General features: G+C 31.1%; 1 protein-coding gene across 1 annotated transcript; it reads right to left on the reverse strand.

The window, feature by feature from the left end:
• Window positions 1-11752: 11752 nt before the first annotated feature.
• On the reverse strand, window positions 11753-15030 carry LOC107020232 (transmembrane emp24 domain-containing protein p24delta9). Its single transcript, XM_015220516.2, has 4 exons — window positions 14621-15030; window positions 14172-14381; window positions 12490-12566; window positions 11753-12068 (listed from the first exon to the last, which is right to left on the reverse strand). The coding sequence occupies exons 1-4, from the start codon at window positions 14828-14830 to the stop codon at window positions 11924-11926; spliced, it is 642 nt and encodes a 213-aa protein (XP_015076002.1). The 5' UTR covers window positions 14831-15030; the 3' UTR covers window positions 11753-11923.
• Between the last annotated feature and the right edge of the window lie 2324 nt (window positions 15031-17354).

Here is a 17354-nt window from a genome sequence, read left to right on the forward strand (position 1 = left end):
GAGGTAATTTCTTGCCTTCAAATCGTTCAACTTTCTTGCTTCGAACTCCATCTTTTGAGCATTCGTCAATGCCTCTACTTCCGTTGGAGCACCGATGCCATCCTCGATAATTTGCCAATACTCTTTTGACCGTAAAAAAATTTCCATCAGCATACTCCAATGGTCATAATGACCATCAAAACGAGGAATGGCTGTTTGCACGAAGTTGCTCTCTGAAGCCATAAACTCACAATATCTCTCTCTGTTTTCTTTTTGAAACTAACCTGCAGCTCTGATGCCACTGATAGGAAAGAAACAAATTCCAGAGATATATTGTTCTGTGAGTAAAACACAATAGAGAAGAAGAGAGGACTGATAGAAAAGAATTTTTTTATTGACTGAAAAAAAACTGCGATGCAGTCATTCTAATAAGCAAAAACATAGTAAACGTTAAGCTAAAATATAGTAACTATCCAACAAGATTTTCTCCTAAAACCTACGTAACAACCTACTTTTAAACTACTTCCTAAAGACTAAAACAAACAAAACAGATAAGAATTTATTTTCTAACAGAACTCTAATTTACTAAACTGAATTATTAAAACTAACAAGGGCCCCTCTCTTCAGTTTCGCTCTAGGCCCCCAATATTGTTGAGTCGGCCCTGTGTATGCCTCTATGTTACACTATAAATGGAGGCATAATAGTTCATATTGTATACAATTGAAGATTTGGTGAACACTTGAAAGAAAGTTATCTCATATTGTTCCTCTTGTCTTATATTTTTAGTATCTTTATTTTTATATTGTTCTTTTGTTCTGAAGTTTTACAACACGTTATCAACACGAGTTGCTCATTCTCCGTCAAGAATCAATGGTAGGTGATTTTTATGAGTTATCCTAGTAATTTTTTGGTTGCATGTATACTTCATATCCTACATATTATTTGTGCTAACAAAGTTTGTTTTGTAGCTATTCTAAAATTGTTAGTAAATTATAATAATCTTCGTAACAATGTTGAGAGGGACTACTAGAATGTTTGAATTTATTTTAACTTAGGACTTTTATATGATTCTAACATGTCGTTTTAATTAATTGATTTTCTTCATTTTTCTTGTATACTAAGTCAAGTGCAAATTATATTTATGATTTTCGGTAATTATTTTTTTTGGTAATGCATTTGGTTTATTAAGGGATTGGTTGAGGGTAAGACAGTGAATTCAGGTTTCACCGCACCAAGTGTGTACGACATCGAATTAAAGTCTTGGTGCACCATGATAATAAGAAGTTGGGTTCAAATCTCATTGATTTATGACCAAAGGTGTCTTTATATCGGTAAGACATTGCGTTTAAGTTATAATGCACTATAGTGATGATATGATAATGACTAACATAAAGTTTTATACTTTTGACTGAAAGTCATGAAATTTACTTAATTAATTTGCTACATTCTCTTATGTGAATGTGGTAGCAGTGTATTAATTTGTCTATAAAATGACAAGTGGTTGAATGTATGAACATGGGTATGATAAAATGTTAATCGTCATCATATGGTAATTAAAACGAAGAACATTATGGGTTCTTAAGATGTTCCTTCAAATGTGAAGGTAATTTTGTCCATTAAAATTGTATAAAAAGGTTATTAGACACATTATTTCTTAAAATGGCTCTTGAAATGTGAAGATAATTTTTTTAGGTAATTATTATCCATCAAAGTGGTATGAGAAGTTGGGCACATTGTTGTAGGTACAAGTCGATTTAAAAAGTTTTTTAAATCCTCCATCAAAATAAAGGAATACAAAGTGGTAGTACATTTGGTACATTTGACCTCTTAAAGTGATGTTGAGGTAAGTCACATAATGCCAAAACATGACAATGAATTTCTAATAAAAACTTATGGAACATGTACAAATGGTTATAGTCCATTTCTTGAAGAAAATGTGACTTGTGTTTGTATGGATAAGAACATGTTCATGTATTGCTGGATGAATGTCACATCTCACCTCTACAGGAGGTTTCAGACATCGAAAGAAAATATTTGAAATAAATGGTCATTTTGGTCATATATATACTTTGAGTACTGCACAAATATTGGAGGACAAAAGAAAAAAATAGATCTTTTTTGTTAAGCTTGTGGTCATGACCAGAATAAATGTTGTTGTCTGGCAACACAAATTTGTCATTGGTTATCAAGAAATAAGTCTTGAATGTAATAATTTTAACCATGACAATAACAATAATTTTCTCCTTGAAGGAGATGGTCACCATAAGGATGGCGTTGTGAAAATTATGGTAGTACACAATATGTAATAATAGTTCTAACAGGGCTAACTTGTTATTATCTGGAGGAATGAAATTATTCATAATATTGGAGTTGTAGTCTCAAAAGGAACTTTTAAGTTTTGGAATAATTGAAAAAAAATATTATATTGAGACTATAAATTATGGGAAGATTTAATATCTTTAAATTTATACAATCAAAGTGGGTAATAAATCATTACGTATAAGATTATCCATTTTTTTCCGATGTTTGTTGTATATAAATATGGACATGGTGATGGAATCACGTGCAATAGTAAACTAGAAGTTTACTTGAATAAATATCAGTTGGCGTAATATGTTGTCAATTCCGATTCAAATATAATGCAAGTGAAATTGAGAATTCACGTGGTTATATGTTGAAGAAATAAAAAAATTTGGAAGAATTTTCTTTTTTAGCTTGTTCTCGTGATAAAATAATCATTCTACCAGTTAAGGTTTAGATTTTATCCTTTGAAATTATTTTGAACATATAAAAAGGTGAATATGGGTCTATTCACCTGCCATGTGGACCGTTTACTATTATGATTCAATAGATGCATCTACGGTATGGTCACATGTTCATTTGTATCAACTTACAAATTTATCTTTGTAAGGTTGTTTGCTCGAATTGTGAAATTAAGAGCACAGTTCCAAACTATAAAGTCATGTTGATAATGCTGGTTGGTTTAGCAAAAATTGTATGCCTCCAATTATAGATAGATCATTGACTATGAGAACAGATCTCTCATATAAAATTTGAGATGAGTTTATTTAACATATATGCATCAAGCTAACAAGGTTCTCCCAACACAATTGATTCAGGGTCAGGAACCAAATAATTTCCATCTAAAAATTGATGTGCGGACATATGATTTTATTGCTCCATGCACCAAGATGGATCCCCAAATGAGGTTGAGGGTGAATGTTAGATTTCCTAACATTAGGGGGAGATATGTGTAGCAACTGAAAATTATGTGTGAGCTGAATTATCTAGATCCTCGTTTAAAAAATGTGATTTTGAAGTTTAAGAGATAATTCATTTCCAAAATATTGCAAGTAATTTGTCAGATGTATGTGCTGACCCAATATTTTAATTAAACTGCAAATGCTCCAATAAATAGTCCTTGAAGGACAGATTCTATGGTACGCTAGAAACGTGATAGACCAATCGATTCCAAATGTAAAACTCCTTGATATGGAGAGGAGCAAATTATGAAAATGGGCATTGCTAATGAGGTAAGTTTTTTGAAAGAGCACTATGACATAACATTTCATAATACCTTGGCAAAGGTTCAAGTACCTTAAAATGATGAAAAATAAAGAGATTTCGATAAGTTATGTCGTATTAAAATCAATATCAAAATGGTCGTCGACCGTATATTTGATATGATGTAGCACTCAATGCTATAATTGGTTACAAGGATCTTAAAGTCAAATATGTCAAATAGTTTAGACAGATAAATGATTGACACTATCAAGTATATTTTGTTTCACTTAGAAAAGTGATGCTTTTGAACATATAGTTCATAGATCAAAATATATGTCAGTGAGGGTACAAATAAATTATTGTGCGAAAGTATAACGCTAAGATATAAAGTACGGTTCGTGCCTCAGGACATAAGAGATTTTTGCAGAAGTCTTGACATTATTAAATGGAGATATGTTCTCCAATGGTGGATGCAATGAGACTTAATTTTAGTTTGACAATAAATGAAATACTTGAATAGGTATAATGACTAATTATCATGTCTAACTAGACGATGAATGTTGTATGAAATTTTTTGAACGATTTACAAGGTCTTAAAATAATTTCATTGAGTATTCAATGGTTCTGAGATTTCTTAACACAGATAAATAATCTTTTCAACCTCACGAAAATGATTATAAATTCCATGTATTAGTGCAATTGGTGCACTTATAGATTGTTGGTTATGCAAATGCTAGAAGATTATTTAATATACACAACAAAAATTATGTGAAGAGATTGTCATATTATCGTTCAAGTTATGCCAAGAAACTAACAAATCAGGTGAATCAACACATAGAAGATGTGTGATTTTCTATGAGAAAAAAGACAAGTTTCAATAAAATTGTAATGATTAATCTCTGAGTCTGAAACAATTTGATTATATAGATGCAAAATATTTGTTTGATTTTCATAAAGTTTGATCGTAAATTGGCTATTTGTTTACATATGGAGGCACAACAATATCTTGGCATTCAAAGAATCAACACTAGTAACTACTTCTTCAAATCATACAAAAATAACATTGATCATGAAGTAAGTCGCGAGTATGTTTGGTTGGAATCATGACCTATCATATTGAGGAAGTATGTGATTTTCCTTTGGCAAAGGATATTGTAGTCAACATATACGAAAAAAATATATAGCTCAATTGAATGGAGGATACAATCAAAACAGATCAGACAAAACATATTTCACCAAAAATCTTTTTCACTCATGATTTTCAACAAAATGGCGAGATAGACGTTCAAAGTCTCATTCAAGTGATAATATTGTAAGCTTATTCACTAAGAATTACTAACATCAATATTTGAGAAGTTGTTATATAAGATTGGAACGCATCGTCTCCGAGATATCAAGTAAAGTTTTTATCAGGGGGAGAAAAATATGCATTGTACTCTTTTCCTTAACCATGGTTGTCCCAAATGGATTTTCCTGGTAAGGTTTTTAACGAGGCAACATTCAAACGTATTAAAAGATATGTGTACTCTTTTTCCTTCACTAGGATTTTTTTCCCACAGGATTTTTTCCTAGTAAGTTTTTAACGAGACATATTATCTATGGACATCCAAGGGGGAGTGTTATAAAATACTATAGTGTGGATTTCCACTATACCAAGAAGTTACTCAACCATTATCTCCACTACTTTCCTCATTATGAAGATGACCATAATTTCAACCTTTATAACCATTTTTCTTGTAACCTTTCACTTTCATAACCTCCCATTATATTCATGTTAATGTCATGTTTATGGCTAACCTTTTGTGTGTCTCTATGTTATATTATAAATAGAGGCATAAGGGTTCATATTGTATACACTTAAAGATTTGAACACTTGAAAGAAAGAATGTTATCTAATATTGTTCTTCTTATCTTATATTTTTAGTATCTTCATCTTTATATTGTTCTTTTGTTCTCAAGTTTTACAATAACTCGTTCTTTGATGTGAATAAGATAGATGATTTTTGCTTTATACAATTATAAGTTAAATATATATTCATCACAAATGCACATTTATTATAGCATAATTATAAAATAACTTTGAGATTTTTTTTCTTCATTCTTTTCATTAAATAATATATTTATTAATTAAAAATTATAAAATACTAAAAAGGCGGTTTACTTGTTTATTTTGTGAGTGATGTCTAATATGATAGACCACATAATATATTTTTAGGGGTAAAAATATCTAATAGCTATGAGAAATGTACCATAGGTAATATTATTTATCCCTTCAACAATGACAAAATAGAAATTGACAAACAGATACACACACAAAAACAAAAATAAAATCGTGATACTTTTCATCTTCATTCATTTGCGTAATAACAATGTTAGTAGATATCTAATAAAAAAGTAGAATAATATTAATTGAAATCAAAAACAATGCATTAATGAAGCTTCAAAGTATTTGGAAACCATTCAAACTTTTGTACTAATATGATCGTCTCTTTTGATGAATCTTCCAAGATAATTAAGTTTTCTTCTTCATTTTGATGAAGTGGTACCAAACTAATGTGAACATCTCTATGATGAATTTTTGAAGAATATATATATGATTTTTATCAAAGTGAAGACCATATCCTGACATTATTAAGTAAATGAAAAAAGAAAGAAAAAGAAAGAATGAAAAATGAAAATGGACATTGAACATCTCTAAAGATGATTGTTATTTATAGATTGAAAAATCATAACAATAGTTAGAAAGAAGTTGAAGAGGCATATTATTTAAGTAGAGAAGATAATTAGATGGAAATTTTTTGTAACTTAGACATAATTAGAATAGTAAATATGATTGAATTTTTGAATTATTAATAAACAATTATTTATTGAGAAAATATCAAAAAAAGAAGAAAAAATATAAATGAGAATAGAGGTCATAGAGAGATGCCACATCACCTTCACTATATATAGATTCTCCAACTTTCACATAGCTTTTGCCTATCTCGATAATGTTTTATTCGGGGAGGACACTATTAGCTCGAAAATAAATAGTAGTAAAAAGAATTCCTTTTGAATAATAGATATCATTCACATCCAGGTATAACAATCAGTAATTTTTTAATTTCTAATGACATTTCCAAAAAAATGCACTTCGACATCAAAAAAGTGTAGTCGTAAAAATATTTGGAAAAAAAAGGGTATTGGATAGCATTAAAGGCTTTCTCATTAGCGAAATTTCTTTCTATCGGGAATTTAAAAAGTTTTTTTTGTACGCCAAACAAAAATAGATAAGTAATATTAAGACGTTAGAATAATTTGAATCAACTTGAAAAAATAATTCAATTATTCAATTATTATCTAATTGAATAATTGAACTATTTCCCTTTCTAGTTTGATACTAATTAGCTCACCAATCCATATGTAACGGAACTTTATTCGCTAGTATCAGGAAATCCTCTATTTACTATTCATTGAATAATAATTTTTTAGTTGACAAAAGAATAAAGATCATTTCTATTCCAAGGTGGGGAGTTTTATTTTCCTCATCGACCTATTTGCAGAACAAAATGCAAATAAAATTCTATATTTGCATATCTAAAGAAGAACGTATATAAAAAGCTTTAGTGAAAGTTAAGAACTCATTGAAAGTAATTGATTCTATTTTAAAATCTTTTAGTTTTCTCGATCTTTCTCACTTTTAATTTTCTCTGAATTATTATATAGACTCCATGTATATCTTTCCCTTAACCCAATAGAAAAAATTTCTTAGTGAAATTTTGTATGGCTAATTGTGAATTTTTAGCGTGTAAAATTTGTTCTTTTCTTTCTATTTTGTCATCAAAATCCCTTTATTGTTTTATTTTAGATTTATGAAGAAAAAAATTGCTGCTTAAACAATGAAAACAAAAAAAAATTGAACTCTATTCCTTATTAAGTATAGAACGATTTAGTTACAAGAGTTGAATTCGAGGAAAACATAAAATATAGAAAAGTCTCAGGTTAAATAAAAAATTAAGACTCTAAACTCAAACAAAAAAATGAACCTTCAACCCTAAATTCCTGTTTTTAACAACTCTTTATTGTTATTGATCCATTTGAATCATTAGTAAACTAAAATAGGTTATTCAATCTCGATAAATGCTCATTGATATGCAATTATGAGTTTAAGACAAGTCGCTAGTGAAATTGGTAGACACTTTGCTCTTAAGAAGCAGTGTTAATGCATCTCGGTTCGAGTCTGAGTGGTGGCATATCATCTTCTAAAAAGGATAAATAGCTCTTATAATGAATTCAATTCCCGATTTTCATTTTAAAATTATGTAAATAAGCGACTCTTCTTTTTAATGATTTTTTATGATATTTTCAACCTTAGAGCATATATCAACTCACATTTCTTTTTCGATCATTTTAATTGTAATTACAATTAGTTTGATAACTATTTTAGTCGATGAAATTGTAAAACTATGTAATTGGTCATTAACCAATCATGTATCGGACGCACCATCCCTTGAAGTAAGTAAATAGAGTTGTCAATATGGGCTAGCCCACCCCATTTGTGCTAACTCATACAGGCTTTGACATTTTACAGGTCAGGCGGAGCTAGCCTACTTTTTGTATGGGCCAGAAAATGGTCGGTCCAACCCACAAGTACGTGGGATACAGACTTGTCGGGTCAAACCACTTTTTTTAAAATTATATTTTTTTAGAATTATTAAATTAAATTATAAATTATAATTTCAAAATATTATCATAAATATTGACAAAGCAATATTACATGATGTTAATGTTACTACTTGTCAATCAAATCCACAAATAAAATTATTTTTATAATATTTATTAAGTTTCTTTTTCCAAGTAAATGTATAAATATTTAAATAGAAATATTAACCTAATTGTTTTGAGTTTGGACTCTCTTTAATTTTAAATTTTAATATTATATTATATTTTTTAATTAATTTTTATTGGCTCATGGGCCGGCCTACCGATATTTATCAAGCCCCACAAATCACCAAGCTTATTCGGGTCGGGCTAAAAAACCCTTTTCTTAAATTAACTCCAAAATCTAAGCCCAACCCTATTAAATCCCGGGTTAGGTCAGGCCTACCCAACGGGCCTAGACCATATTGTTAACTCTATAAGTAAAGGGCACAAAATATGGATTTGACCCGAAGCCCCTTTCTTTTTCTTTGTTTATTGGAGACTTACTCTGATGCCTACTGGAGATAGGCTCCTATCTATCCTAACTATCTTTGTTTATTTTTATTTATTATGTTTGAATTTATGGCAAAACCCAAATTGAAAATGTTGACTAGTTATGCTAATATAATAATAAAGACTTTGATCTTTGTATTCTCCGCTCAATCTTGTTCAGTTTCATCCAGATTCGGTTTTGTCTGAATCTTCGCGGAAGAAGAAGAAGCGTTACCCAACCACTACATTTGTGGATCCCACCAAATCATTAAACCTGGCGGTTGCTCGCTCTTTTATCAGTGATTCACTGGCCACTAGATCGATGAAGAATCTCTCTAAAATCTACTTTTTGATCAGTGATTCACCGGCTACTAGATACAGCAATCCCACCCTATCTCAAGCCCGGTGGCTCGGTTGATTGGCACCCATGTAGGCTCATCTTGCATACAAATTATGGGGGGCCCAAGTCCTGCATCTACCATCAACATTTCCTGCCTAAAGCGTAAAACTTCAAATTGTAGGGCGATTCCACTACATCAGAAAAAACTGAAATTCGATCTTGAAAATAGTAGAGGGAGAAGAAAGCTCATCATAATCGTGAAATCACTCTAAAGGTGTGATGAGCCCATTTTGTTACTCGACTCTAGCTTATCATACATAATTCAATTTTCTCTTCTTTCTTATGTTCATAGGTTAGTCTATTCGATTTTTTCTTACAAATCCTCTTTTTTCTACTTTTGACTATGATTGGGACTTGCAATAGTAGAACTTGATGAACCAGACCTACTGCTTGCCTTTCTTTTTGGAGCCTTATAAGATATTTAATTTGTGGAGTTGATTGTGGGATTGAATAGATAATCGAGTCAATGAACTTCCTTTTTCGCTTACTCTTCATAGTCATAGAATAACTCTCTTTATATAGCTTATTGTGATGTCCTGCCACTTTTCCAGTCAGATTCTACGTCTAGATAGGGGTAGAACATTCTAGAGTTGTGAAGAAGCATGCGGAGGACTCTGGAACCTTTTAGAATTCTCAAGAAGGCTAGGGAATGTCCTAAGATAATGTAGAATTCTCTAGAAAGGGACCAACGTATAAATATCTTAGGGACTTGTAAAGAAATATTAATTGCACTTTAGTCCTTAGGTGGTAGTATAAATAGAGGTGTCCCTCATTTGCAAAGGCACCAAACAAAGTTGTAAAGCATTCTCCAAAAGCAATCCACAAGCCTTCTTCAAAGTTCTCTCATTTGATCTTTCTAAGTCTTTCCTTTTCATTCTCTTAGCAAAGTTGTCAAGTGTCGCACGGATCAATTGTAAGACTCTAAGTCCGTGACATTATACTTACGAAATGAAGCCCAACCTCCGGAATAGAGGCCAAAAATCTAATTGGAGGTGACACAAAATTCCACCAAAAGGAGAGTGGGAGTATAGGGAACACCAATAAAAAGAGCAAGGACGATTGAGTTAACACTATCCATGGGAGAAGAGGTACATGGATCAATCCCACCTAAAGGACCAATTCAGCCTATGAGCTAATCAAATAGATTTGGAAGTGTGGGTTAGGAATTGGCAGGCTCGGGACCAATGTAGATCATTCATTTTCCTCCAATCCACTTTAGACTCCATCGGCAATGAATATGTCTTCATAATTGAATACAGATCATTCCTTTGCCTCCACTCAATTTCAGTCTCCATTGGCAACGAAGACGTCCTCGTAACAGAAAATGGATCATTCCTTTGCCTCCAGTACTCCATTTCAGTCTCCATCGGTAGCGAAGACGTCCTGGTAACAGAATATGGATCATTCCTTTGTCTCCACTCCACTTCAGTCTACATCGGCAACAAAGACGTCTTCATAATAGAAAATGGATTATTCTATTACCTCCACTCAGCCTCAGTCTCCATGGGCAGCGAAGCAGGCCTGATGACTAAAAATTGAAAATCCTTCACATTTCTATTACTTCTATTATAACCAGAATGCTCAACATTAGCAAATGACGAATGGTTCAGTTTCTTCGGTTTTTTTTTAAGAAGCTCCAAAACCATTCAGCCTTAAAGTTAGCTTTTCGAAAAAACCGAAGTTACTGAACCATTCTTCGTCAATGGCTAATGGTGAGCATTTTGGTTATAATAAGAGTAATAGAAATGTGAATGATTTTCAATTTTCAGTCATCAGGCCTACTACGCTGCCATGGAGACAGAGGCTGAGTGGAGGCAAAGAAATGATTCGTTTTCTATTATGAAGTGGTCTTTGTTGCTGATGAAGACTGAAGTTGAGTGGAGGCAAAGGATTGATCCATTTTTTGTTACCAAAACGTGTTCACTTCGGATGGAGACTGAAATGGAGTACTGGAGGCAAAGGAATGATCCATTTTCTGTTACCAGGAGGTATTCGTTGCCGTTGGAGACTGAAATTGAGTGAAGGCAAAGGAATGATCCGTATTCAATCGTGAAGACGTATTTGCCGATGGAGTCTGAAGTGGAGTGGAGGAAAAGGAATGATCCATTTTCAGTAACCAGGATGTGTTCGTTTCCGATGGAGACTGAAATTATTATCTCTTCCAAATATGAAGTTAAATGAAAGAAAAACAATGTTGGAGCTAAAATGCAGAAAGTTTTGCAAATTAAATTATGAAAATGATGATTGGTAGTGGTTGGGGTGCTTTTCTTTTTTGCAAAAAAAGTGTAAATGAAAGAAGAAAAATGTTTTTAAGTTATTTATAATGACAAGTATCAATTACCAACCTACCTGTTATCTTCTTCTTGAGAGAGTTATTTCATAAATTGTTTGCTGTGACAGTTGCTCTGTTTCTTCTTTTGCTAAGCATGCATTTGCCCCAGTCCAACTAGTATTAGATTTGTCAGTTCACTACTAGCGGAAAGGGTGAAATATATTTACTTTTTCTGTCGATGCATTGTAGGAGGATGGGGCTATTGGAAACAAATTCTCGGTTAAGGTTTACTTACGTTCTACTCTCCACAAATCACACTTATGGAATTACACTTGGAACTTTGTAATTACATGCAATGATATTTTTGTGGCTATAAAATTCTGATATCAAGGTAAAATGATAAGTTTGACAAGTAAACTGCAAATAAAATGGAGAAAGGCTAAATAGGAGAATGTGTCATATAAAAGTAATTAACTAAAAAGATCCAAGTTCTCTCTATCACAATTAACTCAATAACATTGCCTTCCCTCTTCAGCTGTAATCTATGGAAAATTCTACACATACATGTTGCATTATTAAGCTATCAGAAACAACATTAGATAAGCTTTTTCTTTTCAAAGAAGGTCTTCAAATGCCACAACTGCAATCCTGCCACACCTAAACACAAGAAGATTGACAAGCCAGTCATCCAAGCCATTTTGGAGTTGGTAGATCTGTTCAGTTCCTGCATTTCAGCTTCCCTGCATCGTGCCGAAAAAATATCAAGCAACAGTTATGAACTATGTAGCTTTGACTCTCCAAAAATGTTGCACCACTTGTGTTTGATCCTAAAAATAGTACTCTCTCTGTTTCAATTTGTTCGCGTTACTTTCCTTTAAGTTTGTTTCAAAAAGAATTCTCTTTCCCTTAATTTCCAACTTTCCAACTGACATGTTTAAGAACACAAGATTAAATGACATTTTAGTGCAATTGACATATCTCTAAGTCATATGACCATAAGGATTCAAAAGTCTTCTTTTCTTCCTTAAACTCTGTGCCAAGTCAAAATAGGACAAACAAATTGAATCGGAGGGAGTACTAACCAGGGATAATTTGACATGCATCGACAGCATTTTTGAAGATAGGAACTTAAAATATTTTTTAAAAAAAAGATAAACTCACCTTTCACGGAGGAAAAACATCTCATCATGGATGGCTTTAACATTTTCAAGCATCTTCTTTAGTTCAAATTCCATTATCTATTAAGATGACAAGAGTTTATGTTAGTCACAACTCAGAACTCCACAAGGTGCAGTCAAGTTCATGGTCAATTTCATCTCCTCAGAAGCCCCTTCGTCCGGGCACAAAGTTGACATAACTAAAAGATTTTGAAATACAGATGCACACTACTGGCAACAATAGTTTTTCTACTACTCTAAGTTTTGATTTAAATAAAAGACTCTAGACTATTGTTCAAAACAAAGAAAAGTAGTCCTAACTAAGAACAACAGAATGCAGAAAATTTTAATGTAAATCGTAAGATTATAACCTATGTTGTTTTCCAAGAACATATCAATAACACTTCACGAGCATGCATCATAACATCAATCTAACTTGAGGATTGAGCCATAGGTTGTCAGATATTGAAATTCCTTTCTTCTTTCAATAAGTAGCAAGGCACTAGAATTCTAGTGACATGGTTTTATATCAGTACCTCTTTTAATGACAGAATGACAGTAACTAAAATTATAATTGCTAATAGGCTAATGGGCTTGTAGGCTTTTTTTTGTTTTGCTGACAATAACAAGAATCTGGAAATAATATCTACCAAATCCGAGTTACTTCGTAGGGATGGTTTTTAGCTATTCTTCCTTCCATTCTTTATCTGTATTTGCTTCTATTCAAGAGGAGGAAAGTACAAAAGTGAAACATTAATAGCTGTAGCAGCTTCTCCAGCAGAAGTAATAAACACTAAAGTTCAAGCTGACATGCACAGAGAAACATGAATCTCATTATATGTGCAAATAAATGCATAGAAATTTAAGATATTGATTTAAAATGTTGAATAATAAATTCATCCTCATATTTTGGTATTCCCTACTATTTAATAAAAGTTCATTATCATCTAGCAGTTCCATCAAGTAGAAACTCCAGTCTCCAAGTTTAAGGGCGTGAATGGGGTGAGAGGGGCTCAGAGACCTCAGGATAATGCAGAAGCTATGAGACCTATACACGAGCCAAGTTAATCTTATGCCTCAGAGGAGATTGATGAACTCATGAGTGTGATCGCAAGGCTGCCTAATGCAGATGAGGGCCGCAAGGAGTGCGTATGTATGCATTACAGGCGAGATGATGGAGGCAATCATCACCAAGCAAACACAGTCCGATGCTCTCAAGATGATTAGTAAGTTGCTTGTAATTTTTTACTCAGCCAAAAAACAAATTGTTTTGATAAGCAAGAAAATATTCTTAAGAAAAGGTACTAAAGAGTGTCACTTCATAAGGCGTTCCCAAATTCTGTTATATAACTACTTTTCATTTATTCTTTTTTTTTTTTGAGAAAGAATGGTATATAACAACTACTCTTATTTCAAAATTAGTTGGAATCAGCTAGATAAAACTCCCTATCAAAAATTGAAAACCTTTAAACTAAACAACATCCATAATTTTCCTGTTTCCTTTGAACTAAAGATGTAGTCTATGAGACTCCTCAAGTGCAAATTTATCGTGCACAAGGGATTCTTGTGAGCTACATTCTATATGAGCGCAAACTGTCATATCATCCACACAAATGCATATCTAACACAAGTATACGTGAAGTCTAGCTACATTAGCAGGTAGATAGAAGATAAAAGTGGACTTACTTCAACAGAGCCTTTCTTGGCAACACTCGTCCAATCCTTAGCAGCTACACCAGTCCTCCAGTCAAAATCGAGAGAAAGAGTTACAGGGGGCTTGTGATCAGCAGCAAAGAAGCAAGTCATATAATCCCCAGCTTCCGCTGCCTCAAAAGCAAAATGCCCTTCAACAACATTGTCCCCTTGATGATAGGTATTTCCATATGTAGATGTCACCTAAATTACACAGATCAATTTCAAATGGCATATTTTCCTTGCATGTTCAATAATTGATGCTTTACAACTCCAGCATAAAATTCACATATCAAACCAAAAACATCCAACACACACACACAAACCATTCTTGATTTCTCATAGATCGACCAATAAAAACTCAAACTTTAACATAAACAGATCAAATAAAGAAACCCCATTTGCTTAAACATCAAAATAAATAAAAATAACAAGAAAATTACCCTGACAGTGACTTTGTGAGTATCAGGCAAAGGATAACCTTCATTAGGGTTAACAATATGGTACTTGCCTACAGTCATGGCATGGCTCTTAATATCTTCAGCTATGCATTTAGTGAGACCAGATTGCAGATCAAATCGAAGGGATTCCACTTGACTAGCAATAAACCCCAAAATTACAACTACCCATTGGATGTTCCTTCTTTGAATCATCCTTTCTGTCACTAAATTCAAATAAATTATTGCTATATTTTTCACTGATAGAATGTTGGTTTGGAGAAGAGATTCAGATGGAGAAGGATGAAGATTTTATTATTATTATTATTATTATTATTATTATAATAGTAAATATATATATATATAAATAAATAAGTTTTATTTTCTTGAGGGTTGTAGGCTGTAGAGAAACAATACAAATTTTGCTCTCAACTATACAAATATATTTTATTTGCTTCTCTTTTTATTCAATTGAATATAAAGTTTAAGCTTATAGTAATAATAAAGAATTCAAATTTTACCTTTATTAAATAAGAATAATTTGGTAATTCTTAATGAATATAATATTGGCTATTAAATTATTTTTATTCGTGGACCAAGAGAGTAATAAAGAAATATGATTGGCTCTCTTTTGTAGTTGGCCTATTTATGAATTTGCCCCAAAAAACTATCTTGACTTCAAAGGAACCTTCCCTTTCTAATTTTAAATTTTAGCCTCTCTTTTTTTCGCTCGGAGTCCGAAGCCTATATTTTGGGTAGTGATTTCATCAAGATTTTTTTTCATATTCAGGGCTCAAACTTGAGACTTCTAGTTAAGGGTGAAACACTCCCACCAATGCATTCGGATTTTCGATTTGGTTTTGCACTAAGTGTTAACCAATTTGATCCATCCAAAATAAATTGGGTTTTGTTTGATTTTCCTCTCTTCGGTTCGATTTTTTTTGGTTTGATTATTCGGTTATGTCAATAATTAATAACATAACCAGAGTAATAATATTGAATCCCTTAAATATACATTCTAATATAAATCATAAGAAAAAATTAAAACACCCCAATACTTATAAGTATACCTATTATAGATGTTCAAACATAAAATTTAGAAGTAATCATCGTGAAAGACAATAACCAAAAAGAGACAAAATGGTTAACTCTAACTTAATTATGAACCTATATATATAGAGAGAGATAATTCATTTTTTTCAGTTTTTATTTTTTAAAATCTAAAACCAAACTAAAAAATTAAATAAAAGTTCAATTTAATTTAATTTGATTATTCGATTTAACTCGAATAGTGCACACTGCTAAATGTTGGTGCCTCATTTCTTTCTTAATTATACTTTTATCATTTTCTTTTCCTGAAATAAAATTATTAAATCCAGATTTTCACTTTAAATGAATTATTTTTCTTTTATATTTTTAAAGGTGGTGGTGAAAGGGATATATAGAAAAGGAAAGACCTTTAAATTTGCAAAAAGTGATGTTGATTGGATTGAAAATGTTAAAATTACCAATGCATTTCTTTTTGAGTAGTTTTGGAACTCTTAAAAAAGTGTTATATTAATGATTTATATAATTAATAAATAAAACCTATAAATAGAATTATCAAAGTAACATACCTCTCTATGTTTATTTGACCTTAATAAATACTTTTAAGTTTTTTGAGCTTATCATTGATTCTTAATGTTGAAGATATACCTTAATTTATTAAAACCAAATAATATTGAAAAGGAATGCATCAGTCATTTCCTTATGAGAGTAATCGTCATTAAATAATTTAATTAATAGAAGTATTTTATCATGATATTTATATAATATGAGTATCTTGAAAATTAATTGAGTAAAAATTTATTTTTAAAATAATAAATAAATGAACAATCAATTAGTTTTATTACATTATTAACTTATTCATCTTATAAAGAAATTGTACGTCAAATTACATGTTTTTATTTTTTATTTTTTATTTTTTATTTTTTTATTACTACAATTATTCTGTAATTATAAGATAATTAACCTCTCACGTGTTATTCTAAAATCTTATAATTATATACACTATATCACGCACTATGTGACGTATTATGGCTCTAAGAGAATATTCTTTTTATAAATAGTAGTAATAATTTTAATTTAATTTGTAAGAAGAGAGACTTTACAACACACACTTGATTAGTTTAGTCACAAGTTCAAGCCCCTTTATGCCACTTTACTTTGATTTATAAACTTAAAAACAATTTAATCATATTCTAAATTAATTCAATATAAATAATTTTGATTTATTGATAGATGAGAGTTAATTTAACGAGCGACTTTTCCATCTAGCAAAGTCTAATTATAATTTGTATAATTGCACTCCGTAACAAAATTTATATTTGTTTTAAAAAAATTTATTTGTATAATTCGCTAGATATATCTAATTTTATACAAATTGTCTACTTTTGTATAAATTCATTTCTATATTCTAATTTGTATAATACGATCTGTATTTATATAATTATAAGTACATAGGACAAAACTATGTGTATTTGTATTGTATATATATTTTTCTCTCGCTTTATATAACGAGAAACATATTTTATACATTTGTATATCGGATGAGTAATCGTATATCGAAAATTGCTAATTATATATCAAATCAGATGACAAAAAAATAAGATATTTATCGCAAATTACAAATAAAATAAACTATGACAATAATTTAGATTAAAAAATTATTACTTCATACTATTTTTCCTAATTTAGAATA

This window comes from Solanum pennellii, chromosome 5, assembly GCF_001406875.1.
Source record: "Solanum pennellii chromosome 5, SPENNV200".
Lineage (NCBI taxonomy): Eukaryota > Viridiplantae > Streptophyta > Magnoliopsida > Solanales > Solanaceae > Solanum > Solanum pennellii.

What these genes read in the sequence shown, in the direction of transcription:
- LOC107020232 (XM_015220516.2), bottom strand. Translation starts at nt 14,830, where the DNA reads ATGATTCAAAGAAGGAACATCCAATGGGTAGTTGTAATTTTGGGGTTT. An exon ending in CCAAGAAAGGCTCTGTTGAA is followed by an intron (nt 12,567 to 14,171) that starts GTAAGTCCACTT and finishes TCATCTTAATAG; the next exon opens with ATAATGGAATTTGAACTAAA. An exon ending in ATGTTTTTCCTCCGTGAAAG is followed by an intron (nt 12,069 to 12,489) that starts GTGAGTTTATCT and finishes GGCACGATGCAG; the next exon opens with GGAAGCTGAAATGCAGGAAC.